This window comes from Thunnus albacares, chromosome 18 (genome assembly GCF_914725855.1).
Source record: "Thunnus albacares chromosome 18, fThuAlb1.1, whole genome shotgun sequence".
Classification (NCBI taxonomy): Eukaryota; Metazoa; Chordata; class Actinopteri; order Scombriformes; family Scombridae; genus Thunnus; species Thunnus albacares.
The window spans coordinates 19,289,771-19,317,038 of record NC_058123.1 but is presented as its reverse complement, the minus strand read 5'-3'; the positions used below and the strand labels follow the sequence as shown (position 1 = coordinate 19,317,038).

The 27,268-nt window shown below is 39.4% G+C and overlaps 1 protein-coding gene across 1 annotated transcript in view; it reads right to left on the bottom strand.

The window, feature by feature from the left end:
- Window positions 1-26,093, bottom strand: part of mmp17a (matrix metallopeptidase 17a) — a 94,075-nt gene extending 67,982 nt beyond the window's left edge. The window contains exon 1 of the mRNA XM_044334634.1: window positions 25,573-26,093. Coding sequence (XP_044190569.1) covers window positions 25,573-25,707 — 135 coding nt within the window. The 5' untranslated portion in view covers window positions 25,708-26,093. The remainder of the gene's footprint in view (window positions 1-25,572) is intronic.
- Between the last annotated feature and the right edge of the window lie 1,175 nt (window positions 26,094-27,268).

The window sequence follows — 27,268 nt, the reverse complement described above, 5'->3', positions numbered from 1 at the left end:
AGTGAGGCCAGTACAAAGTGCTTTAAACCTGCATTCTCTCTAATGACCATCAGGGGGCGACTCCACTGACTCCAAAAAGAAGTCCAACTGTATGGAAGTCTATGAGAAAATAACTCTATTTCTCGGTTGATTTATTACCTCAGTAAACACTTCTCAGTTTATGGTCTCAGTTGCTAGTTTAAAGTCTTCTTCTATACAGCATAATGTCCATTTAATTTAAATTTGATAAACCAGGGTATGCTTTAGGGCGTGGTGGTACTTTGTGATTGACAAGCCGCTACTACGGCAACAACATTGGTTAGGTAACTTAACAATGGTGTAACCCTAGATTCACAGAGTATAGGCGTAGCAGTAGCCGTTGCTATTTCAGTGTGTTTTCAGTTCATGAAAGTTAACTGTTAACTGAAAGTTTTTCCATTAAGTACATTTTGTTTTAATAGTTTTAAGCCTGTTTTTCACGAGTGAAAATTAGCATCAGCATTAACATTATCACAGTTAACCATAGATTGTAAATGCACCAGGCTAACCAAACTAGCAGCTAGCAGCTAGTGTTAGGGTCAGCTCCACTCTCTCGTCCAAATGTGGTCACTTTTAATGACTTCTGGCAAACTTGAGGCTTCAAAACCAGTGTCACAGTGGCTAGGTCCATTTTTTTTTTACAGTCAATGGGCAAGGCACCTCTGCCTCTAAAAGAGACAAACACAATAGAGGAATTATGGGTAACTGACTGCAGTGTCAGGCATTCATTCAAAAACGGATATAAATCTGGCCTCATTTCAACACTTTCTTCATTTCACATAAACTTTAAATCCATTTATAATGTGCATGATAATAATCACACTTAGAGACCAAAGCACTTGCAAGTTTCAACACAGACTTGACTTCATACGTTTTTTGACTTTTTATTCAGGGATGAAATTGGGCTGGGATGTGGTAAGAATCACACCTTTTAAAGGAGGCAGTCAGCATCCATGCAGAGCTCAGCAATCTTCCCAAGACTGAGATATTTGATTCAATTTGGATTATCTTCAAACTGTATAGTAAGAGTTCAAATAACATTCATCAACATTATCTTCTTTTCCATTTGTTCATAGGTAAGAACTACATTTTAAGGATGCTCAAGCGTACACCAGTTTCAATTAGCATAAATAATGGTGCAATCCATGCCATGGTATATGTAAGCAGTGTTGTTTAAACCTATTTTACATTATGAAAGAACAAGACAGTCTTTAATATGAATGCCAAACTGGAGCCAAAAGTTGAGTAAATAAGTTAAGTTTGACTCAGTTTACTTTATTAACAATACTCCTCATCTTCCAGTATAATATAATAAACTCACGTGAAAAAGGGCATGTAAAGTGTAAAAGAAGTGGGCAAGTGAGCCAAATTCCACTCAGAGGCTCCACAGTTTGGACTGCTTCATGCAAACACTTTGAGCGCCTCATCATTTTTTCACCATTTTGTAGTCTAGTTGTTGTGCAGTGCGATAAATTCAATCCACAGAGCAACTGGAGTTCAAACCCATCAATACAACCACTACGAATACGCATCATCCATTTCTACTGCGTTGACCTTCTCCTGTCCTCTCTTGGCTGCAAGACATATAAAATTTTAAATCAAACCATTTCTTTATTCATCAGTTCATTTCCTTGTGTAGTTTCCAGCTGATGCAGCATTAACGGCGAGGGGATGTCTTTCCACAGTTTGTGCTTATCTGCAGCTTTAATGCCACTGCTTAAACTACTTTTTTTTCCCAAAAACTTCAAATGATATGATCGCTATCTCTGAAGCAACATTCTTAGTTATTTATTTATTTTATTTAAGGGATATCCTGTTGCAGAGGCAGTGGTCTGGTTTTTGTCTCTTTTGGATATTTCAGGTTTATTGCTATCTACATGATACTAATATCTGCTGCTATTATTTTAGTTTACCAGGGTGTTTACTGAAGCTGACTGCAAATTGTTCAGCACACTCTTAGAATTGCAGATTAAGTACAGAGTTTTGCTCATAAGAGGGGGTCTGCATATATTTTGGTGTTTTATCATTTTTCCCTTTTTACTTTCGGTGTCATGTAAATGCATGAGGACCATGTCTGTTATTCTGCCATTGAGCTATTATTTATATCAGTAAAAATGTGCATAGTGACCAAACTTCATGAAAATTTTTTTTTTAAATTATCTCCCATGTAGGTGCGCTTCAACACTTTCAATTGATTATTTTCTGAATTCATAGTCCCAGTGATGTGTTTGCTGGAGCACAAAGCGTAAAAGTAATGCAAGTTGGGAAGATACTTTCACTAATTGCGCTTACCCACATGAAGCAAACAGTCCATTGGGGTGAATGTGCCGATTGTAAGAGGAGTAAACACACACACACACACACACACACACTTACAGCATGTGCTTTCACTGGCCATAATGCTCTCGAAGTCCAAATTTGATTAATTGCCATCATTATCTCATAAAATGTAGGCATCAGAGATGATACATATAAGCTCTTATATCCCTTTACAAGTGGACACCAGAGAGCAAATGATCACTAACAGCACCGCAGGAATCTGCACTGCCTATGCCTTCCTGTAAGCGAAATGGAAAACAGAGGAGGGATGCAATCATCTGTGTGTGTGTGCTGCTGCAACATCATGAGACCAGCTACTCACCCACTGAAAAATAGATTTTATATAACTTATACTGTAAATTAATTATTGATAATGTGATATGAGACTAGATGTTCTACCATTTTGGTAACCCTAGTTCTCTCACTTATCCTAAACTGATTGTGTGTATTGAAGTAGCCTGGGCACATTTGGAAAGTTTTGTTACCAGATAATGTTACAAATAAGCAATTCATGCAAGATTTAACAGCTCATAGTATCACTTTTGCAGTTTCATGCACTCTATTCTATTGTAAGAGTTGCATTTAATAAAATCTAATAGTTAACATAACTGTATTTCAGCTGATATGATTTCATTTCATCTTTGTTGGCTTTCTGAGCTAAGAGACTAAATTGGACAAGGAGCTGTTGATGTGATAGATATTGATACTGCTATCATGTTCCTGAGGGGGGTTTAAAAACAGATGGTTTCCTGGGTGGGAAGGATCAGCCAAGTGCTTTCTTGCTTATTTCTTGGCTCAGCCCTCATGCAGATTCTCACTTGAGAGAAGCTTGTGGCCGGTTAACCTCTTTATCTCGTGTACAACAGTACATGTTGCAGTTTGTCCTTGGTGCAAGTGCAGGTCATGAGAAACAACACAGTAATGGTGCACACAAACTGAGTGGCTTTTCTGACAATGACAGCTTGGTTTCCTCCCGTGAATGTTAGCTGGAAATGTTGGTTTCCAGGGATAAGAGGGAATCCACCACATTCACAGCTGTGATGTTGATTAACAGGGGAAGAGGTGAGAGGTTTTTACATAAGTCAATCCTCAGCTCAAGTGTTTAAAGTGTGCTGAGCCGTGTGTTTTTTTTTCAGTGCGCTGCATCGCCAAGTTGGCAACCTCACATCTGGAGGGCAGTAGGGTTGTATCATCTTACAAATTGACAAACTGTACCAGACTTCATATACAGTACAATCAGTAGAGCACCCTGTGGTGCAGCAGGGCTGGCTGCTGCTTTATGTGGCATCTTGTTCTGATACCACATAAAAGACCACATGAAATCTGTCTTTCCTCAAGCGGTGAAGAGCATTCTTTCTTCTCCTTTTTCTGTCGTATATTCCTTCTCACCAAATGATGGGTTTAGTCGTATAATATCCTTGGGATAGAACAGAAAATCAAGAGCCATGCAAGCTGGAACATTCAAAGGCTCATATTGAATGAGTATAAAGCACATGGCAGAGAGTTAAAACAAACATAGAAGGAAATGATGAATAAGCAGGAGCACCAAAACACTAGGAGCCAAGGCTGGCACCATAATCACTGTTCATCAGTGTTTGAATATTTATCTTCCTCTTCACCAAGAAAATATTTTTTTCAGAAAACCATGATGAAGACTCTTGGTTAAAGATGCTGCATTCATATTATTTTACTATTTTCTTTGCATGGCTTTAAGGCTGCAACTAACAATTATTTTAAAGGGGACATTATGCTTTTTCTGGTTTTCTGTTATTGACAGTATATACTGTTAATGTCTGAAATCTATGTTAAACATGGTAAAAGTTCTAAAACTTGAGGTTAATGCATGTAGAAATGCTTCCTACAAGTCAAAAGTCCAGGTTTTAACCTGCTCTGAACGCTGCGTTTGCAACATTGCAACATTTTTTTCTACCTTGCTGACAAGCTGACAAGCTGTTAGATCGTCACTTATGCCCATAAATGTAAGTCTGCCAAGGGACAGCTTCTGGAAGCTGACCAATCAGAACAGAGTGGGCTCATCGGGAGGGGGGCCTTAAAGAGACAGATGCTAAAATGGCCTGTTTCAGACAGAGACTGAACTGAGGGGCTGCATAAAAGGCCAGTACAAGATAAATATGAGTTTTTTGAACTATAAATCATGCAAAGATATTCCAGTAGAGCCCCTGTTTAAAAATATAGACCTGGAAATATAGATAATCTGTCCCCTTTAATAAGTGATTTTTCAATTAGTCTTAGATAAATTAGTCCAGTATTTGGTCTGTAAAATGTCACCTTTTCCCAGATCTCTTCAAACTGCTTGTTTTAATGGAACAAAAACCCAAATATATAAAATTTACAATGACATAAATTCATTTCCACACTACACTGTCACACAGGCAGTGGACTGAAGTGATAAAGACAGACAAGGAGTGACATACAATAATAGTCATCTGCTGGATTGAAAACCACTATGCAGCAAGCAGATGGCACACACCCCAGCCTGCTGAAGCACTCAATCACCTCATTAGACAAGTACTTCCATCTAATGTGCTTATAATGGAACACATGGCTGTCTTGTTGTAAGGATACATTCTGCTAGATGTGCTTGCTTTAACACCCAGTTTCCACTCAGAGCCAAATGTCAATGTTTAATTACATATATCTAACTCTCGGATATAATTCAAATATAATTCAATTTAGTGGACCCACGTGAAGCAACCAAGTGTGCGTGTGTCTGCTTGAGAGCAAGAGTGTGACAGCGAGGATTAAAATGCGGCTGGTAAGTGAATCATTTAATCCCTGGCTTAGAGACAGCTGGTTCTACAGAGAGCTGAGACACAACTCCTGTCTGTTGACTGAGGCAGTGGAGGAGAGAAGAAGAGAGAGAGAGACAGATAGCGAAGGAGAAGGAGGGAGAGATCTAAAAAGAAAAGGTACCTCTCTCTCCTTGATCCTCAACGCTAAGTGACCTAGACACATCTGGTTAATGGAGGCTGCCATTTGTTCAATCCTGTTAAATATGGAGCAGTGAAAGAGGGAAGGATGGAGGGATTGAGAGAGAGTTGGTAATGAAAGGAATTGATCTAAAAGGCTGCAGTGCTGGATGTAACTGAGAGAGACACCGATGTAATGTAATGACTCTCAAGCTGTGCACACAGGGCAGAGTGACCTAGTGGTTACAGACAACGTCTTGTGACATAAAGAGCTGCACAACACTGCATGTATCCTTTGACACATATCGGTTCTGCTGAACATTTTACCGGTTTTAAACTCTACTTCCATGTAGTAGTCATACTCATATCATACCCATACGTACTCATGTAAATGGACTGCACTTACATAACGTTTTCATGGTGAGCAGGATAAACTGCTTCCCAGCGCCTTTCCTTTACTCACAGTCACACACTAATGGCGGAAGAGCTGCTAGCTTGTTCTGCAATTTGGTGTTCAGCTTCATATTCAAGGACATTTTGACCTTGCACCTGAGCAACAGCTGCCCACAGCCAACCCTGTCACCAGCTTTAGGAGTTTATATCCACCCTTCACTGATGTTTCTGATGTCAGTGGAAGGGTGAGGAACTACAAGGAGATCGGTCGTCCCCTCTTCTTCTGAGATTGTCACTACAGCTGAACTTGTTCAACGCATTAGCCTTTCTGAGTTGTGAAAAAAAAAAAAATCTGAATATTTTTCTTTTTTTAAAAAAAAAAAAAAGTATGAGCTAGAATCCAGTGATGAAATGCAACAAAGAGAAAGACAAGCTTGTCTAGGCAGTGCCATGTGGCAGCGCTATCAACATTATCAAGCATAAATGCCATCTAGCTCATAAAAGTGCCATTGCATTACATTCAGTGTGTTGATGCCAGGTATAAATGTTACCAAATGTGTATTGTAAACAACTGTTTTGTAAACTGCCATAAAGTACTTCATAATGCAGGCCAAGACCACTGCCACATGTTTCCACAAGGCAGTGGTTTAAATTTAGTCTGATTTTATTGGGAAATCTGATGTCTGGACTTTTTCCACTTTTACAATTTACATTCAGTAACACAAACCCTAAGATGTGGTACATGTAGATTTCTAATTATAACTTTCAAAACCACTTTTCCATGAATTCCATTTGTTTCTGTAGCAAATAGGATGTCCCTCTTTGCCCTCCGTGACGTCACTAGCTTTTTAGTGGTGGATACACAATACTGTGAAGTAATTTAAAAAGAAAGGGCACAGTCACCATAGTGAAAAGAATAGATATCTGTATTACTTGCAAAATTAAATTCTCCATGTATATTATTTCAATGCAACATTAAGTAGCAATTGAAGTGAGTAACAAAGTAGAGTTCAGTGTTTTTATGTCTGAGCTGCTATGAGTGGGTTTATGAATTGTTCTTTTGGTCTCATCGAAATGTAGAGACCTGCACTAACACTGCAAAGTTGTTTTTCCACAGCTGTCAGAGTGTTGTGGACTTCTGAGGAACTTTGGACAAAATTATCCACCAAATGGCATATTTTATATTAGCTCCAGAGGGGATTCACACAGTAAAAAATAAGTCAGCCCAGGTTTAAAGATAAACAAACTGATGGCTATTGGAGCCAATTAGGACATGCCCCTATAACTGGAGTTTATTTTAACAGGCAGAAGGTTCAGTGGCTCCACTAAGGGGAAAAAGCCCCCCAAACCCTCTTTGAAGTTCGTCTCTCGGTGGGCGGTAATGTGGCATGGCAACCACCCAAAGCCCACAAACACAAGGATTGAATAACGCCTGCCCAGTGTCCCTGCTGTGTTATATATCCCATATGCCACAATAAAGAAGAAATATGCAAAGTCACACACACCTACAGATATGCATGCAAACGCACGTACACATGCATACTCACACACGCGCACTTGATTGCATGACAGATCTGCTCAACGGTCCCATATGCAATCCTCTCCCAGAAATAATCCTTAACTTTTAAGTGGGTGTCTGAGAGGGTGGATTTCTGATTTCAGTATGCAAAAAGTTTAATGTGTGACAGTCAAAATAAATCCTTTGAATTAAGACAGATGTGTTTCTTTTCTAGTTTATCGGTTTATTGGCTCATTTTGCATGTGAAGTTATGAGAGACGGTTTCTCTGTCGGCCTCAAGTTCAAACAAGCTGTAAGAATATATATGGGTGTATTTATGGATCTTTATAGGCCAGGGGGGTTTAGCTAAGGGGCCAGTGAATGACAACACACACTGAGAACTGGTGGCAACTGGTCTTAGACATACAGACACACACACACACTATCCAGACCTTTTCCAATGCTGGATTTGCTTCACCATTAAAAAAAACATAAAATATTAAGAACAAATGGTAAATGGACTGCACTTATATAGCACCATTCTAGTCTTTCGACCACTCAAAGCACTTTTTTACACTACAAGCCACATTTACCCATTCACACACACACTCACACACTGATGGTGGCAAGCTACCATGCAGGGTGCTGGCGCAGCCATCGGGAGCAATTTGGGGTTCAGTATCTTGCCCAAGAACAATTCGACATGTGGAGTGGAGGAGCCGGGAATCGAACCACAAATCTTCCGTTTAGTGGACGACGCGCTCCATCCGCTCTACCTCCTGAGTCACAGCTGTCCACAGCAAATAAGATGTGCATCAAATTAGTGAAAGTTCATGTTGCTATGGGTACCGATGAGAAGTTATAATATGAACCTGAAAGTCAGTAAAGCAAGGCAATGAACAGTGGTTTACACTGGTTTAGATATAGTTTATGTGAGGTAGCGCTTAGAATAACAAGTATAACTTAAAGCATTTCAATTCTGCAAAACAACAACTAACAATTTATTAATGATTAATCTGTTAATTGCTTTCTTATTTTCTCGAATAATAGAGATTAAGCATATAAAATGTGCAAGAATGGGAAAAACTGACAATCACTGTTTCCCAAAGCTCGAGGTGACATCCTCAAATATCTTGTTTTGTCCCGTCCAGCAGTCCATAATCCAAAGATATTCAGTTTACTATCATAGAAGACTAAATACACCAAAAAGTGTTCACATTTGAGAAGCTAGAATCAGATAATTAAGTCATTTTTTAAATTACTCAAAATAATTACTTATAAAAATAGTTGGCAATTAATTTTCTGTTGATCGACTAAGAGTTCCATAACTAACTTCTTCCCCATTTTTCTCAACAGTGAAACTGGCACCATAACTATATGACGACATAACACCAGCCTCCTGTTGATGCTGGAATGCGATTGCATGCACATCATGGGGGTCAGCATATTTGGGATCGAAGTTTAATGTAGTACTTCTTGGGTTCTCAAATTCTGTTGAACCTTGCTCATTTAAGTTCAACTTTGACCACAAAGTCAGGTCGAAACTAGCTGAGTACGCATCTACAGTACGTTCACACAGCTGCTCAGGAGAGCGTGGCCCCACTTTCCAGTGAAACTACTGACTTTGCTTTGTGCAATGTCGCACTTTTGCCTTTGGTGTGAATGCAGGGACATATTCCCATGAGGCAAGGTTTTGCCATTCTGGAAAGTTACAATGGCAGCAATAATTTGCTGATCCGTCCCAAAGCTTGCCTGGCAAACAGTAGAATTAGCACAATCCTACATGGTGCATGCCACTAAGTTAACTACCTGAAATGTGCACTTGCATGCATTTGATTTGCAAATGCAGCACGCTGCCCAGTGATGGTGAACAGACAAAAGTTACATTTTTAGCCAGACAATCTTGAGCTTTTTCGCTTGAAGTCTGTTTCAGGCTGCACTCAGAGATATTGTCGCTCTGAATGCAGCCTTACAGGGTGCATCCGTGTATGCCGTCTGTCTATGAGCATATGTGTGATACCTCATGTGTGCTAGTCTGACAACAAAAGCAAAACACCTCCTCACCTGTCAGACAAACTTCTCATCCCTTCAAGGCTTCAAACTTTAGTTGGTTCATTTTCACACGCAAGCTGTTTCACCCTCTAGCACACAAAAACTTCATCACATGCTATAATGTAGCTTTCCCCCAAAATGTCATCAAACAAAGAAAAGAAGTCAGGTTTTTATTTAGAAACCCCCAAAGCTCTGCTGCAGCTGTGAAAAGTACAACACAAACTACTAGGTGATGAGCAGTTATTGTGACACCACTGAGGGGTTATCTGAGAAAAGAGGAACCGTACCAGAAGGGAAGAACAGGTGGGATGCTGGTGTGTATGTGTGTGTGCGTGTTACACCTGCAGTAAGACATGAGCTGTCTCGATATGTGCAGTTTCATTAGCAAGAGAAACTGAGAGGAGCTGGACCTACAGCAATAAAACCGCTGCAAAGAAATGACAGCCCTGCTGTGGATCAGCTGATTCCTTCACAACCAGACACAGAAACCTGCAGTAGTGAGTTCATACCACAAGAAAGTCTAACTTCAAGACTGAAGAATGGACAGTTGAACATGACAAAATGAGGTGCAGAGGGAGTTTGCTTGCTTTGTTATCTGATACAGCTGTAGTCTGGGAAATGGGGTCAAAGTTCAAACTTCAGCAATACATCTGGTCAGGGAATGAAACAGGGTGTTATGAGCCACACATAGCCACACCTCTAGACTGACACAGGCGGCTTGTCCATGTGTGTACGAGCAGGCATGTGTATGAACCAGTTTATATTGTGGCCTATCTGTTACCCTTCTACATCTCCATTCCGATGCATCTCTCTCTACGTGTTGAATGTCATGGGAGCGGTGTGTGTGTGTGTGTGTTTTCAACTCACCTCCTGTGGATAAAGCTGTGATGCTATATGGTAATACGATGCTTGTCTTACAGAGTACAGCCCAGCTGCATAGCTAAGTGTGAAACTGTATACTCAGAGAATTTTAGACAGTAGTCGGAGTGAGATCCAAGCGGAGCTCATGTTACACTCATGACAGCCAGAGTATGGTAGGAAATAGAGATGGGGAAAAAATCTATTCTGTTTTCATAATTGTTGTTTGCACAGGTGGTACACAGGAAGGAAACAGAAAACAATACTGGAGGATACAATATACCTACGGAGATTTAACTTTATGCAGCACCTGTCCTGGTTAAATCAAAGTTCTGGCACTATTTGATATTTCACAGTCATAGCAAAATCACTGCTTCAGGAACCAACATGCAGGTGCTGCTCAATTCTACATATTAAACATCAAATCAAATCTTTATTGTCTATATTTATATGCGCAGAGAACAGTCAGTTGCACTGTACAATGAAATTCTTACTTTGCGTTTCCTTCCAGTCACCAATTAAATATAAAACCATGAACATTTAAACTATAAGCACAATACATACAAACAAATACAAAATTATATACCAAACATCTACTTATACCCTGTATTGATTGAGTCCAGTATTAAAAACATAACCAGAAATCCCCCAAAAACAATCATAATAAAGTACTGCAAAAATATAGAGCTGTATTACTTATACATACAAGAATACATAATAACATTGGCTTCTTAATAATTCATTATCTTGTGGGGAGGTCCCCTCTGATTCTTGTCAGTTGTGGGAAGGCCGCTAAGTGATAGGACGATGGAGGATGCTAAAGATGGCATAATAAAACTGGTTGCCATAGTAAAAGGCTGCCACATTACAATAATCAACAAATATCAAATTAACCAAAGCAAATGAGTGACAACAAAAACAACTAAACATCCAACCAACCTATCAACAATCACAAGAGAGTACACACTGTACTTGCATACATGCATAAGCAAGTACATAAACATGTATGCATAGAAACTACAGAACAGTTTGCTGTTGTCACCTCAGGCAGAAACTCCTTATCTATCCAAATCTGCTTGACATCAGCTTGGGAAAAAAGTAAAGATTTAAGACTAAAGCCTGTGTTCAAGGAACAAAAATAGAGAAAGCCAGATAAAGAATAGAGAGAGCCCCACAGTCCCAGAATATAATGAGTATGTTTTGTATCCTGCTGACAAAATCAGATAAGACCACTAGATAAGAGTTCGGAGAAACATAGAAGTCTAAGAAGTATAGCTTAGTTTGTGGAGCTACTGGGTTTTCGTCTACCTCAGCAGTACTTCAAACAATGGAACAGTTTTAAGTAAGCACAGTTACAAAGAGTACTTGGTTGGTTCTGCAAAGTGATGTAAAAATGCACCTTTATTCTAATTTCACATTCAATATAAATGCATTAAAACTGCAAAGCATTAATCCCTTTGATTTAAGGTACATCTCAAGTCTCTTAATGCTTCAACGGTTCCCTCACTTGCATCTTAGTCCCTCCCGCTGAAGATGCATGGAGAGACACAAAGAAACCATTCGAGGAGAGAAGAGATGAGTAAATATGTTTTTAGAGAAATGAAATGTCCTTTCCTCTAAAGCTTCACGTGCAGTGACGTCCGTTTCTGATGAAGGCGGCAGCTGATCACAGCTGGATCAGCTGTCAGTCGGCTTTAACAGTTGAAGAGACTTCTGATGGAGTTTGTGTCTGCACACATGTGCGCTGTGTTATTACTAATAAAGGCGCAGTTATCACTGTCAGAGCAGCTGTTTTCTCTCTGTAGCCTGTTACCTGTTTAACAAATGCCTGCACATGAATAAAAACCTGCATTCTGTATTTATACTGTGTTCTGTGTCCTGATCAGAGACACATGAGTCATTTCTACTTTATATTATTTATTATTACACTTTATATTATTAATTAATTATTTGCGTCTGTATTTATTGATATTCTCACTGTGAATCCATTGTTTAAAAACCCAGAATGTGATAAGGGTGTCTTTTGAACACTGGAAATTATTTATTAGACTAAATATTTCAGGGAAAATGGAAATGATGTAACTCATATCAAACCCTCAGGAATTTTCAGCCTCACCTGTGACTGAATGGAAATGAGGATAAATGATGTAAAATATAAATGTGTTTAAAAAGTCTTTCTTGCCAGACAGACTCTCCTTGACTTTAATTTATTCATAATAAAATTTAATGGGGGAAATAACAGATCATGAACAGACCATCTTTCTAATAAATGAAGAAAGATGTTTATGGTTCTTTTGTTGATTAGAAAAACAATTAAAAGATGTTTAACTAGACGGTGAATCAGAAAACAAATAAAATATAAAACTTGGGAGTGATACACTTGAGTTTATCTGTCTCCACTCCAGTATGAAACTGCGGTGACGCTGTGATGTATCAGATCTCTGCCTTCCAATAAGGGGGGCATGTTGGCTGGTAAAAGACCTCTGTGAAGGCTGTTCTCATGTATCTTCGCTCAAGGGTCCTCAGAGGTCCCTCCTCACTCCTCAGATCAGAAATAAGAGCTTTGAGAGGGCCTTCAAAATGGCTGACCAGAACAACTTCCGGTTCAACGCGAGGATTGAGGAGCGAAGAAAGGTCAGAGATTTGAGATGCACCAATAGACAAGAGCTTCTAGCACACACAGAAACACAGGGTTCATAATGGCGTCTTTGATGTTGAAATGACTGATTAAGCAATTAGTTGACTGAGGGAAAACTAACATTTTAAATAATCAGTCATTTGTAGAAGATTATCAGCAAAAATGCTCAGCATTTATAGAATCCAATCAATGAAAGCATTTCCATCCTCTCTTTATCTTAGATCATTAAAAACAATCTTTGAGGTTTTTAGGCTTCAGGAATGCACAATGACCATTTGTCATTTTTTTTTTTTTGATAAATCATAGAATGAACATTTAATCATTTAAATTGGATGAAAAATAAATAGATTTAATTGATGATGGAACAATCATTAGTTTGCAGCCCTAGTTGTCTTTGATTGAGTTAGATCTGGTCAGTCAGTGTGATCAAATAGCTACTGCTTACCGTAGCTTTGTGATCCCGCATTCACAAAGCTGCCTGCAAAGTCTACCCATCAAAATCAACATACATCTTTTTTCGGCTAATGAATATGAAAAAATGTAAAATCTGTAAAATCACAAATAGTTTCTGTCAGGGTTCACTCAAAAAGCGTGTGTCTCACTGAGTGTAGCTTCAGTTCTATGCCCATATTAATAAAAGTGAGCGTCAAAGCAACCATGGATTACAGACATGCTGTCAGAACTGAGGATTTGTTTTGCACCTCTAAGTTAAATAAATGTCAGCATCTGAAATAAAATCAATACACAGTCACAGCGTCTGTTAAATGTTCAGACAGTGAACTACAGCGTCTATTTCTGTATATAATATGTGACCTTAAGATTTAGTTTCAATTAACAAGGCTGCGATTCTATAACAAAAAACCCTTTTGCTTTGACCACATTCATAATAACATGATGAAATCACATGAATTAACTTCCATTATCATCTAAAAACACAGTAAAAGCCTACTTGAAACTTGTGGATAAGGTTTCACATCAGTGTATCATCAACAATGTACATATTCAACAGAGAAAGAAGTGTGTTCTGCTTTGACACTTGCTCGAGGCCTCTCTGCTTGGCATCGACAACTCCTCAAACTCCAGGTGGAAATGTGTAACGTCAATGTTAGTTGTATTGCTGAAATATTTCATCCTTTCATGACCCAGTTTGCATAAAGTATGGCTCTTATCCAGCTCTCTTTCTCCCTCCAATTCGTAAAAATCTGAAATGTGTCAATTTGAATTGATGAAAAATCCAAGAAAACAGCTCAGTCTCAGCCAGAAAGAAACAGCTGTAGACTCTTTTCCGGAATTGGCTTTCATTTAAAGAACAAATACATTCAAAAACTCATCAGTGTGAGAAATAGGAAACAACAGCTGCAGCGTCAGTCTGTGTGTGAACGAATAGGTTTTGTCAAAGTGACAACAAAAAAAATGAACAATTAAGTGTTAAATTATCTAGATAGTTAATATCATTAGCTGAATCAAACTGTATTCATTACACATATTCACATCCTTTATCATGCACAGGGTGACGTCTTTGTCAGTAAGGGTAAAGAATAAAGTCTTTGGAAGAGCTGCTTATCGGGATGAGTTAATTAAACTTGGCTAAACTAAACAAGATCAAGAAGTAGAATGGATGTCCCTTATTAATATTACATCCATCACCATCAGTTAATAACCTTGTTAGAATCCCGCGTCCTCCCACAAAACATGACTTTATCATGGTGTATTAAAATAAACCGACAGACTGAGGTGAGTTGTTGGCCGTTAAGCTGGCAGCCGGTGCTTGGGGAACTCTTTGAATTCACATTGACGAGTTTTCTGCACCGATGCACCAATCGATCAAGACAGAATCACAAGGATTCAGGAATCAGTTTTTTCCATGAAAAATATGAAACTTTGAGGAGTGCTACTGCGTTCCCCGTGTGTGAGACCTGACCTAGACCCCAAGGCGGGAAGGATCCAAATCCATCTAATCGGGTTGTGTGCAGTGCATGTACATTGCAGTGGGTCTCGTACAGTATGTGGTAATATGTCTAATACCTGAATGGATACTATCAGCTCTGATCATGTGGTGCATAATAATCACCATGGAGATAAAGTTTTTTGACCTGAGATGGAGTGTTAACTGTAAACTGCAGGGAAAATGACATGTCTTGCTTTTCTTTTCAACTACCAGTGTTCGTTAATTGGTGCAGTATCACACTGTTACCGGTGTTGGTGTCTCTCTACAGTATTTGGGTCTGTTCAGGTAGACCAAATTTTTGAGGTCTAGGTCAGGTCTAGTTATCCTCAGGTCCCTTTCGGATCATGTGGGGTTTTTTTTCTTTTGAAAATGAATGAATATACATTAGGTTCAGGTAGGTTTTCTACCAGTGAGATTCAGATTGGGTCCAAAATCCAGGACCTGTGAACACCTCTCGTCCAGGCTCAAGCTCATAAGGAGACTCTTAGATCGCTTCCGGTTTTGCTGTCTTTATTCCAATGTAATAATCAGTTTATTAATAACTGATCAAGGTCAAACAGGAATTTCTTTTGATTATGCTCAGTGTATCTTTATATGCAAGTAGTGTATATACTGGCTACCTGCACCAAACAACTTCTGTCATGATCCTGAACTTTGAGGTCATTTCTAGGTAATTCAAGTATAGTTTACAGTATTTGGAAAAACAGCCTGATCATTAAATTACTTGTTCCTTTTGTGAAGGATATGTAATTAGTTTAATTGCCACTTAGGGAGAGGCCTGCTGAGAAATAACCCTTTTTTGTTTGTCTGCCATGGGCTGCAGAGAGAAAAAAAATCTGCAAATACCTAATTTGCCAATGAATAATTGCTGAACTAATAGGCAAACACCCAATGTCTCCCAAATGTGCAATCTGTCTCTGTCTGTCTCTCTCTTTCTTTATTTCACTTAAGACATACAGTACAAACGTGCCCTAATTTTGAGAGCATACACTGAAAGTTAACTCCAAAGCAAGCATCAAATGCTCCCTCAGAGACTGTTTTGCATTTCCTTTGCTTACTCCTTTTTTGGGGGGGTGGAGGGGGGTTGGGAGCTGTCCTTCAGTTTGGCAAGAAATAAACTAGCGGCCAGAAGTGCCCATCACTCCTGTATGATGAAAATCAGTATGCCTCTTGCTCCGTAGAGCAACAGCCTTTTTCTTTATCCTCACACACATACAAACACGCATACATACTGCATTTATTACAATTCTGTCAGTTTCAAAGGGCAAACTTCAGAGGAGCTTAGTTGATACTTTGGGGTTTCCTCCAGTTCAGTTGGTGGGTCTCTGGATTATTTTAACTTTAACATGCAAGCAGCAGAACTCTAGAAACCACCATAATTACAAGATCGAGTCAGTCCTTTGAATAGCATTGGCAACCAAAACCTTGATCTAGTATATGACTGAAAGGGGGTGGGATGCCTGGTTAAAATAGGACGACCACATGGAGTTGATTTGGGGTTTGCTGCGTGGGGAGCCTGGGAGTGAAGCAGCTTGCTTCCAACCCTCACAGTAAGTCATGAAACCGGTAAGAGTCAATGGGAGACTGGAAGAATCATATGCAGCCAAAGAAAGTTACCCCTGCTTCACAGTTTTGTCCATTACAACTGTAAACTCACTTAACCTGGCATTAGGTTAAGCCTGTGCAAACAAGATGAAAACTCTGTATATACAAATAAAAATGTGTGTATACATCATTCTGTTTTATAAATCTCACTCAAGGTCAAACTGGGCACATGTGCACAGGCCTGATGTAATAGCACCTATAATCTGACATGCCATGCCATCACTGGCGGAAATAATGTATTTTCATTGTCATCATCAACTGTCGTCAACGTCATCAAATGTTGGAAAGGTAATGAGTTGAGTGTACCACATCCCTAAGAATGAACTTTATAATGTGCCTTTAACTAGCACAGTTTAAATGAATAGGTGAATAGTAATATGCCTAAACAGTGAAACTGACTGACTAATAGCCTCAAAGAATTACTTTGAATATTAGATGCCATCTTTCAAATAATTTTTCAACTGTGCATACATATGACTTGAAGTATGCCTGTACAAATTGTGATGCCATGCTCTTCTTCTATTAATACTATTTTGTGTGCAGAACATGGCGTATGCATGTTTTTTGTGGATATGCACTGTCTTCATCTGGTTTCTGTCCTTTACCAAAAATATTACCTTTGCCCCATGACTGCTAATGAATCTTTGAGGCAACGTCTCTCCTACTCATACTATTATACTTTAAAGTTGAAAGTAAATAAAGTTTAGTACCTTAAAGTAAAGAGTATATGGCCAAAGGTCTCTTATTTTACAATTCTTTTCTATTCACAAATCAACATGAGGATCAGCTACAGTAAATTTAAGTTCTGGTTTCATGCTGTCAAATTTTATATTGAGATAAATATGTTGTCATTGACGGAAGGCATCAGACAGAAGTCTTGCAGCTTCCACAGATTAGTCCCACACCGTCATGCTACAGTGAAACCAATGAGGTGTCTTGAGACCCTTATTGAATTGGTTTCCAAGGAAATCATAAACTCCTCAGTAATGCTGACAATATCCTAAAAAAAAAAAAAACTTGCAAGTCTCTGGAGAACTTTTACACTCAACAATTCTGAGGTGACAGATTGGATAGAGAGCAGATTGAAGGACTGATTTCCCTCTTCCTGAGAAGCTGAGAATGTGCTATATATTACATGCTGGACATTCACTCTCTGTCAATCTTTTTGGAGAAATATACTCTCTCTAACATTCGAGTTCTTTCCCACATGACATTGTTCCTGAAATAATTTCCTCGCCCTGAATATGAGTCCCATGGTGCGTTTCTACAGACAGAAGGTCACACTGCTTGATGGAAGTGGGACAGCAGTGCTAAAAGTATCCTAATGATCCAGGCTGAGAGTGTAATAACAGATTTACATGGAAACTAGCATCCGGAGTGCTTTTCTTGTTTGGTTTAATATCCCTTCATAACTCCTCACCCGCTTAGCTGTTGCATACAACCAAATGATCAATAAATATCTCACTTGTAGAATATCTAACGGACTGAAGAAATGAGAAATATTTCTTTTTTTTTATGTTTTCCATTTCTTGGTGGAATAATCCTCTTCCTCTTTATTCAACATATATCTTCTTCTCTTGACCCTTAGTATTTCAGTGCAGCTCCACCCCCTTGACTGTCACCATATCCAGTTTTCTCTTTGAGTTCCTTCTCTCTCTAGGCCCCTGGGTATAATCAGAAAAACCATGATGTGCTGATAGAAGAAAGCCTCCTACGTGAGGAGCAGGAGGAAGATTGAAGGAGAGAGACTGAGAGAGTGAGGGGACTGAATATAATGCTGGTGAAATGTATACAAATTTGAGGGAAACGCAGTGCTAATGAGGGCGGTGGTACTGTTGGCAGCCAAGCTGGCTGTATGAGAAACGGGGCTTGGGAATGAAATGATTTCCCTATTATTCCCTTCTGAACAAAAACTGAATTATTAAAATGAACATTTTCCATCTTGCGCTCCAGCTTCACACTCAAGATTTCTGAACTATTCACCCATTGTTAGACTAATGGTACATGAGGAAAATTAGTTGGGATCCAAAGTTTGAAGATCAGATTTAAATTTGGCGCTGAAAGCTCTTAGGTTTGGTTTAGAAGTTAAACCAGTATTATTTACATGTTTGTTTTTCAGGGACTTTGTTTCAAATCATTATGATTCTATAAGGAGGAATTGAGGTCAGATGGTGAAGAAATTTAACAGCAAAATGAGAGTGAGAAATGGACTGATGGTGGTTTTCCTCATAGGCACACACACTTGCATAGTTTTAAGATTTTAGGATCCTTACTCAAATGCGTAATGTCCATGTTTCTTTAATGAATAAATCTCTACAGGTGGCTGAATGTACCGCAATTTAGCTATTTTATCAACTGCTAATCTGGTCAGCTCACTCTTGCTTATCAAAAGGGAAAGCCCTGTGTGCTCAGGTAAATGGCTCCTTTGGGAGGTTTGGCAGTTTTGTTTCAGTTGAGAAAGTACTCCTCACAAGGAACATAATATGATGAGTAGAAAACATAGAGCGTATTACATTTCAGTTGTTATGAGTCAGTTCCCTCAAGTGCTGAAATTGCAAATTGGCGCTGTGCAGTGATATATCAAGCTGGAGAGCAGCAAAGCTATAAAATGAATACCTCTGATCTGTGCTTGAGTGTATGGTCCAGTTATTTAACTGAGGACACATACCATACATAAGATTCACAACCATAACTAAATGCCAAGTGATGGAGCATCACAGCAATGAAGTGTAATGGGACTGGATAGGATAGGATAGGAATGGATAGGATAGGATAAGATAGGAAATGATAGGATAGGATAGGACAGGATAGGACAGGATAGGATAGGATAGGACAAGATAGGACAGGGTAGGAAAGGATAGGATAGGATAGAATAGGATAGGATAGGACAAGACAGGATAGGATAGGATAGGACAGGATAGGATAAGGACAGGATAGGACAAGATAGGATAGGATTGGATAAGATAGGATAGGACAGGACAGGACAGGATAGGATAGGATAGGATAGGACAGGATAGGAAAGGATGGGATAGGATCAATGATACAGATCAGAGGACTGTTTTATGGTTAGATGGTAGTCTTTTTGTTTAAAGTCCTGAGTGAATAGCAGTTTTAAGACTCATGCTGACAAACACACCACCATTACAAGCATGGACACACACACACACACACACACACACACACACACACACACACACACACAAACACACATATCAACTGTAGAGAAAGAATTATGTATACAATCATCTGATCATATCTGTACTTTACAGCTCTTCCAGTGGTGCAGAATGATGCTCTCTGTGTGTCCTCTCGCTCCCTGCTGCACCTCAGTGACAAGAAATCAGTCATTGGCCAACTACTCTTCAATGGAGCTGTTCACATTAATACTCTTTCTCTCGCTGTCTTTCATTATGAACTAGGAGCTGAAGTTAGATATGTTGTCTAGGTCTTGTCTTCAGGATCAGTGATCAAACATGAGAATCTCTGTTTTTACCACAAATAAAGCAAAAACGAATAACTGAGAACAGCATACTCTTGAGTTAACTTTTTTTTAACTTAATAAGGTGTATCCTCCTCAAAATCAACATATCAATGATACAGGGTTACCATCATCTTCTGGTCAAAATGCTTCAAGGAGATCTGCTACCTCAGCTTGCTGGTATGGTAATATTTGCAGTGGCGTGATCACTTACTTTAGTAACAGAGTTAAAACTATGAACTTTGCTATCTGAAGCAGGCCCTTGGAGGTTCAAGAGCTTCTACAAAAAGAATTTATTTCTGTGCCTTCTCTAAAGGACAGAGGAAAGAATCCATATCTGACCCCCCCCCCGCCCCCCCCCCAAAAAAAAAATATAAGACCTATTCTGACCTGCAGGAACTGTCCAAAGATCCTTTCACATGCTTACTCATAAGAACTGGTCAAGCTGTGTGACTGGTTCAAAACGATAAACTTGAAAGGCACTTTCATGTCTTTGTGGTTTCTTGGCACAGGAAGATCCTACATTTTACTTTTTAGGGTGGACCTTAAGAGTACAGCAAGTTACTTCTCAGTTGCTCCTTTTTCAAAGTATGTGGACAAAGTGATATATACACTATGGTGGGAATGGATGTCATTTTTGTCCTATAAACTCTGACGGAAGCAGTGTATTAAGCCATATTTTGGTGAAGCAATGATTGTTTGTGTCTTACTTAATATACCAAGGGAGAGCTGAGAAATGGAATATGCTAAAAGGGTGGTTTGAACAATTTCTATGGCAATTTCTATTTCTATTTCTTATATCATTATTTCTATAGTGAAAATGTGTCACCACAGCTGCTCTTCTTCTAGAAGAAGGAAACTACAAACAGAATACGGTCACCATGCCAGCCTACAGAGTGTGAGTGCTTGATACTCAAAAGATTTTGGTTTGGGTATTACTTCAAGATTACAGAGTCTGATATTCAAAAGAGTATCAGACTCTAAGAGTGTGGAGTTGTCAAACTGGAAAAATACTTTTAAATATAGATGTACCAAAGATTCAATATTTTTTGTGCATTGGCACAGATTCTAAAGTCATTCACATCGGGGCTTCTAGCAAATTAATGCTCAGACTTTATTTAGGAGTTTGACAGCCAAAGTGTCAAGTGAAATTATTGTTTGAAAGGGTTTCTCATCAAAAATAAGCAGGGAAAAGAGTAAAAATTGAGGCAATGATAACTTTTACTGCATGAACTGTCTTACCTCCACCAAGAAGAATACTAAGTGCAAGTCCACAGAACAAATATGGACATTTTCAGGTCGGTACCCATCAGTGGACTGGCAGTTTCTTTGCATTTACTGGCACATGAAGTGGGGCAAGGCATCTCAGACATCACAAAAAGAGTAATGGCTCTCAGATACAGGCTGTGTGGAGGCTGCAGTGCAGTACCACTTTGGACTGAGCGTATCACACAGCTCTATCTAGAAACGCAGAAAGCTTCTATCTTGAGTAGCATTTTCTCTACCATGGTAAATGGAGGAAAATCGCTGCTGTTACCACAGCTTTTTATCTGGTGACATCGCTGTGTTTGTAGTGTCATGGTTCACCTAATGAAAAGAAAAAAGAAAAAAAAAGGGCCAAAACCACAAAAGGATTGTGCGGATTTTGCGGCTGCTAAACCTGTGCAAGAGACGAAAAAGATAGCGTGTAATTCACAAAGCACCTGCAAAGGGTGAAATGCACCGCAAACTGTGCTGCCAAGCACATAGCGTCATGGTGCACCTGTGCCATTTGCATGTATGTAAATTAGGTCATATTCATACATTTGGTGCAAAATTGGCCCCTTTCTATGCAAATTAGCCTCATTGCAAAAACAGTCTTACTAACAAAGACCAGCGATAATTGCCACTCGCAATTAGGGTGGAGTTGTTAGTGTCTTCAGAAAGTTGGTGTTAACTGCATGCACACTCACTCTTCACTCACTCTCTCTCTTCAAATCTTCAAGCTTGTGAGGCTTGAATGATATTGAATTGATATTCAATGATATTAAAGGCAAAATCTACTAGTCAGACATGGGGGGATCAAGTGGGTTTGCGGGCTTATCTCGGATTTAAAAATAAAAATAACAGCGCTGACAAAGGTCAGGATTCATCCATACAGTAAGGGGCTGCTTTATACAAAGGATTCCACCATATAAACTTGGAACGTGTGTCTAACAGTTGACTTGTAGGTGTGAAGCAAAACACAGATTGTTAATTACAAGAATATCCTGACCATATGTCACGCATCCATCTGTGGTGGTTTTCAAAACACACTCCAAACGCAACTTGCTGATATTTGAATAATTCATTACACCAAAAAGGGGTTATGAACGTTGACAAAAGCGGTTCCATAATTCCTTTTAAACCCAAAAGTGTGATGGGCAGCCATATACATTGGGACAACCTGGCACTGCACAAGCGGACCTGACTGCTGTCTCAAGAGAATTTGATAAGCAAAATAAGCGACGCAGACTGGTCTTTGGTAAGCTCAAGGAACACTAAAGTAAGTCAGTTTTTTAACCATCATATTACTGTCATAGTCATTTTCTATGGTGTGGCTCTTGTGTCGGTTACTTTTAATTTCATTGCGCCTGTCTCAAGTGTGTGGGTGCGTGGATGACTCTGCACACACTGCTTGTCTCTGTGTGTATAAGATATTTATCTCCTGAGTGCTGACTCGTGATGATAATGAATGTGATGTTGATTTAGACTTGCTGCAGGATGCGTTCGGTTGTGGAGTGGATGTTTGTTGTTCGATATTGTTTCATCTGTACATTTATGTGTAAATAGGCTTGGCCTGTTGTGCGTGTTCATCATGTACTGTATGTAGATGTGGCGATATGTGGTGTTGGGCTAAAAAAGCGTTCTGTAACGTTACTCAATACTCATAAATTAGTAATATAGGCCTATGTCTGTGTCAGTGCATAGGCTGTGCCCACCACCCCCTTCCTCGTGCCTTGAAATTATGCCCCCCCCCCCCCTTGTTCAGATGTATTCCGTGGTCCATGCATTCAACGACACCTGAACAACATTATTGTAAGATTTGTAACACGTTTCAGACCTACCTGAGCCATATTAATAGCTGTATTTTGATGTAAATCTCAGTAGATTATGTTATAGATGCAAAATACTAGAGAAGTACAAATACATGAAAATTTGTTTGTGATTGTAGAGAGCGCTAGTGTGTGTGCACCTCTGTTAATTAAAGACACGCAATTTGAGGCTTTTGTGCTCTCTGCAGTTTTCATTATGGACCAATCTGTGTGCTGAAATGTGGAGAAAAGCTTGAAATACTGGAAACAGCTCCGTTTACTCGTACTCGCTCACTAACCAGATGCAAAATGAGGGCAAATTGCATTCAGCTGCAAAACTTTATGGGCGTGTTTGTGTCGGCATATCATTTGCGCAAAATCTTTTCTGAATAGGACCTCAAAACGGGGAAGATTGCGGGTGCAAATGCTGCGTAATTCACTGTGCTAATAGCGGGCACTTTGTGGATTTGGCCCTATGTGTAGTCCTCTATGTTTTTGCAAGTTACTATAGCTTCAATCAGTAAAATACTTTTTTTTTGTGTACCCAGTATGTCAGCACATCAAAGCTGTAAATGAATGATGTGAAGGCAATTAATGAGAAAGGTATTAATGTTCGATAACAACGATTGCTCTAAATGTTTAGGGAACAGACAGACGCTGACACACTGATTGTCAGTCACAGGTCCGACTGTGCAAAAAAACAGATTTTCTCATTTTCACTTAATGACAGTCCTCAGTGTTTTCAATCTGCTTTGCAACTGGAGCACCATCATTTCCCTTTGTCTATTTTTCAACCGATGATCTGACTGACTGGTTTAAATTTATGTGTACGCTATGAGAAAGAAGGAAAGAAAGAAAGAAAGAAAGAAAGAAAGAAAGAAAGAAAGAAAGAAGTGACAGATAGTATACCAAAGATGAATAAGTTTTAACTCAGAAGAAAAAAAAAACTAAACAAGAAGTTGAAGTCCAAGGTTAGGAGGGCTATTCTGTTAATGTAATAGCCCGTTTCAATGTTTTGGTTGTTTTTGGCCAGAACTACACAGCACAGAATAAGCCTGTACAAGTCCTGATGAACACCCTGTCAGACGTGGCCAAACTGACCTTTTGGAAAACCAGAAAAACATTGATGCGGAGCTAAGTGCAACAGACCGTGTCCTGATGTCAGAGCTGTTGGCATTCACCTCAGCACTGATTCACAGTATTTCACACAGATAGAAAATGTGGATACCGTAAGATTACTGGGCATAATGTGTGTGCTGCCTTCTCTTAAGAACAATTTCTTAGATTATGTGACTTCAGTTGAAATTCAGGTAGCCTACCTACTTTTTATTGTTCACATTTAAATGATCTTTGTCTCGCCCACACGCAGCCTTAGCTAGATTTAAAATGATGGACAACACGACCTCGCAAATAAAGTGTTAAATGTTTCAGAACATAGCGACTCAAAAAAAAGGACACTTAAACACACAACTTAAAGCAAAAAAAAAAAGTAAACAAATAGAAATGATCTATTTTAGAGCTCTTGTTCTGGTCTTTGTTAAGAACTTAATCCCCAAGCGTAGGTTTCAGAAAGAGGACTTTGAGCGCTGAAAGAAAAGAGACAGAGAGAGAGACAGAAGTAGGGAAAAGCAGCAACATAAACTGATGTTGCCCAGAGGAAAAATGCATCTTTAATGGGAATGAAATGATGATGGATGAAGGATTAAAAGTCAAGAACTAAAACCTTTTCAAACAAAATGCTGAATACTCAATATTTTACGTACAGCGCTCTCCGTTTATCTGGATGAATGGATAGAATATGAACACACATACAGGATATACTCTTCCTATTTGCAAGTGCTTTGCTCTTTTAACCCCTGTCTTGATTGTACTATACGCCACACATGCTGCGAGTCTGTGATGATGATGTACAGCCACTGCCTACTTTATAATCTGTGTGGCTTCCTTCATCACTCATGAGCAGAGCAGACACAAGGAAATACATTTCAGTGAGCTGTTTATTACATGTTTAGTGGTGACTGTGACAATTAATAAGCTGAAAAGCTTCTGAACACACACACACACACACACAAAATCCCAAGGCTATCAGTGATGCCTTAGACTCGCCACAATCGGCTGATATTTCTTTTCATAAGCAGTCACAGTACAAATCGATTCGTTTATACCCTTCAAACGGTGGAGTCCCCTATCCTTTAGTTGAAATACAGCGATTGTCTGAACTTGGCTTTCTGAGGCAAAGCCTTGATAAAATAACCTGTAATTACTTATGGGTTTAGTGAGCTCCAGTCGTCTTGTTAGCTCAGGATATGTACAATGTCAGCATACATACTGTGGAAGAGATCCAAGGCGCCCCTTAACAAATATTTATGTTTTACAATGAACTTGAGGAACACTGACTCCCCCCCCCCCCCCCCCCCCCCCCTCCCTTGTTTGAATGAGGTGACTCCTGCTCTGGAGAATAAGCTCCATATACACGTTTTTATTTGTCATCATCACACAGCCTGTACAGCGACTCTGACCCGAGCATTGGACTGCAGAGCGCTGTTAAAATTCAGAGCAAGTATCTGGAGAAGACAGCGCTTGCTCTTTCCTGGACGTTCAAGAGTAGCCCACAAGTAGGAGAGGAGATAAAACATGACATAACAGTGCCCCACAGTGTAGTAGTGGTATACTTGAAGACGAAAAAAAAACACACACCTTCCCACCTTTACTGGTGCCAGCAGGTGGAAAAACTTCCGACTCCCCTTCGTGCATAAGTAGGTAGAAAAGGTAGAAAACTTACCACCCCCATGTCCAGCTGCTCGGTAGTCAGAGAAGGAGCCGCTCCTGTCAGAGGTAAAAACCACAAAATCGGCACCAGCAGCAGCATCTCCGGAGAAATATTCCTCATCCACTTGTGAAGAACCGGGGAAAGCATGATGCCCTATGACAGGCTGATCCTGCAGGGCTTAAACATCGACCCCGACAGCCGCATCCGCGGGATAAATCACACACCGACCCTCCTGTAAAATTTGGCCAGATAAGTCTACCTCACTGTTGAGCGCAAACACATAAAACACATTAAAACCGGCGCAGCTGAAAACACTTAAAAGCATCAGAGCAATTTATTTCCAACAAAACTGCACTTGGAACTAACACCTAAGTGGTCATAATAAGAGATAAACTGCATATTCTTGTCTTATATCAAGTCCATCAAAGGTAATATCCCTGGAGCAAGAAGCGCGAGCTCCCCTCTCGGTCGTTGCGTCTCCAGCTCTGGAAGATGAAAGCAGCTGCGTGCGGTTGTGTCGCGAGGAGCAGAGATCAGCTTCAAGTCAGACGCAATCACCTGTTCAACTTCCGGACACAGTGCTCAAAATAATATTCCTCGTTGTTGGACTCGATAATGACATGACAGATGCGTCATTTATTTTCACTTCAACTCTAGGACTTAAATCCCTACATCTAAAATATAAAGATTAAGCTTCTAAGCATGATTATATGACGTGGGATGCTCAGATGATAACATTTTTTGACCATAGTAATATTAAAGATAACAGTGCTGAAATGATTCATGAAAAATAACCTGTTGAATTTATGTAAATGGCTCTCAGTTTGAACAATTTGATCACAATATGTGATAACTTCAATCAACTCAAATCAAAATTTATTTGTACAGCACATTTCAAACAACCACAGTTGACCAAAGTTCTGAACAGGCTTAAAATATCAAAATAAATGAATATAAAAGTAAATAATACATAAGAATAAAAGAAAACAATGGACATAATAATAATAAAAGAATGTGACACAACAGAAGATGGAGTCACAGTGTCAAGCTGAACTCGAACTGAATGCCAAGAAGAGGTGGGTCCTCAGCAGCGACTTAAAAGTTTCTAGGGTCTGAACAGTTCTTATATGAATAGGTAAGCTGTTTCAGAGATTTGGAGCAGCCACCGCAAAGGCTTGATCGCCTTTATTTTTATGCCTGGATCTCGAAACATCCAAGAGCATCTGGTTGGCTGACCTCAGTGCTCTAACTGGAGTATGATGATGCAGTTCTGCTACATAAGGTGGTGCCAGCCCATTTAAAACCTTAAAAGCAAGCAATAAAATCTTAAAATCAATCCTGAAACGAACAGGAAGCCAGTGGAGAGAGGCCAATACTGGTGTTATGTGATCACTGTAATCAATCAGTGAAATTATATTAGATATAAGATGTTGAAACTAATCATTTGTTGCAGGTGGACATTAAAGGGCCAGTGTGTAAGATTTAGTGGCATCTAATGGTGAGGTTGCAGAATGTAACCAACTTTTCCTACATGTGTTTACAAATCATCTCTCCTCTGATATAATAAAGAAAATTTCATGTTGTTACACAACATATTTACCACCCTCCACCTGCACGTTTTAGCTTCTGCTTTTATTTTGAAATTTGGTTTTCCAACTTCCAGTAGGCTGTTATTGAGTTTTTTTCTGACTTTATTTAAACAGCTGTG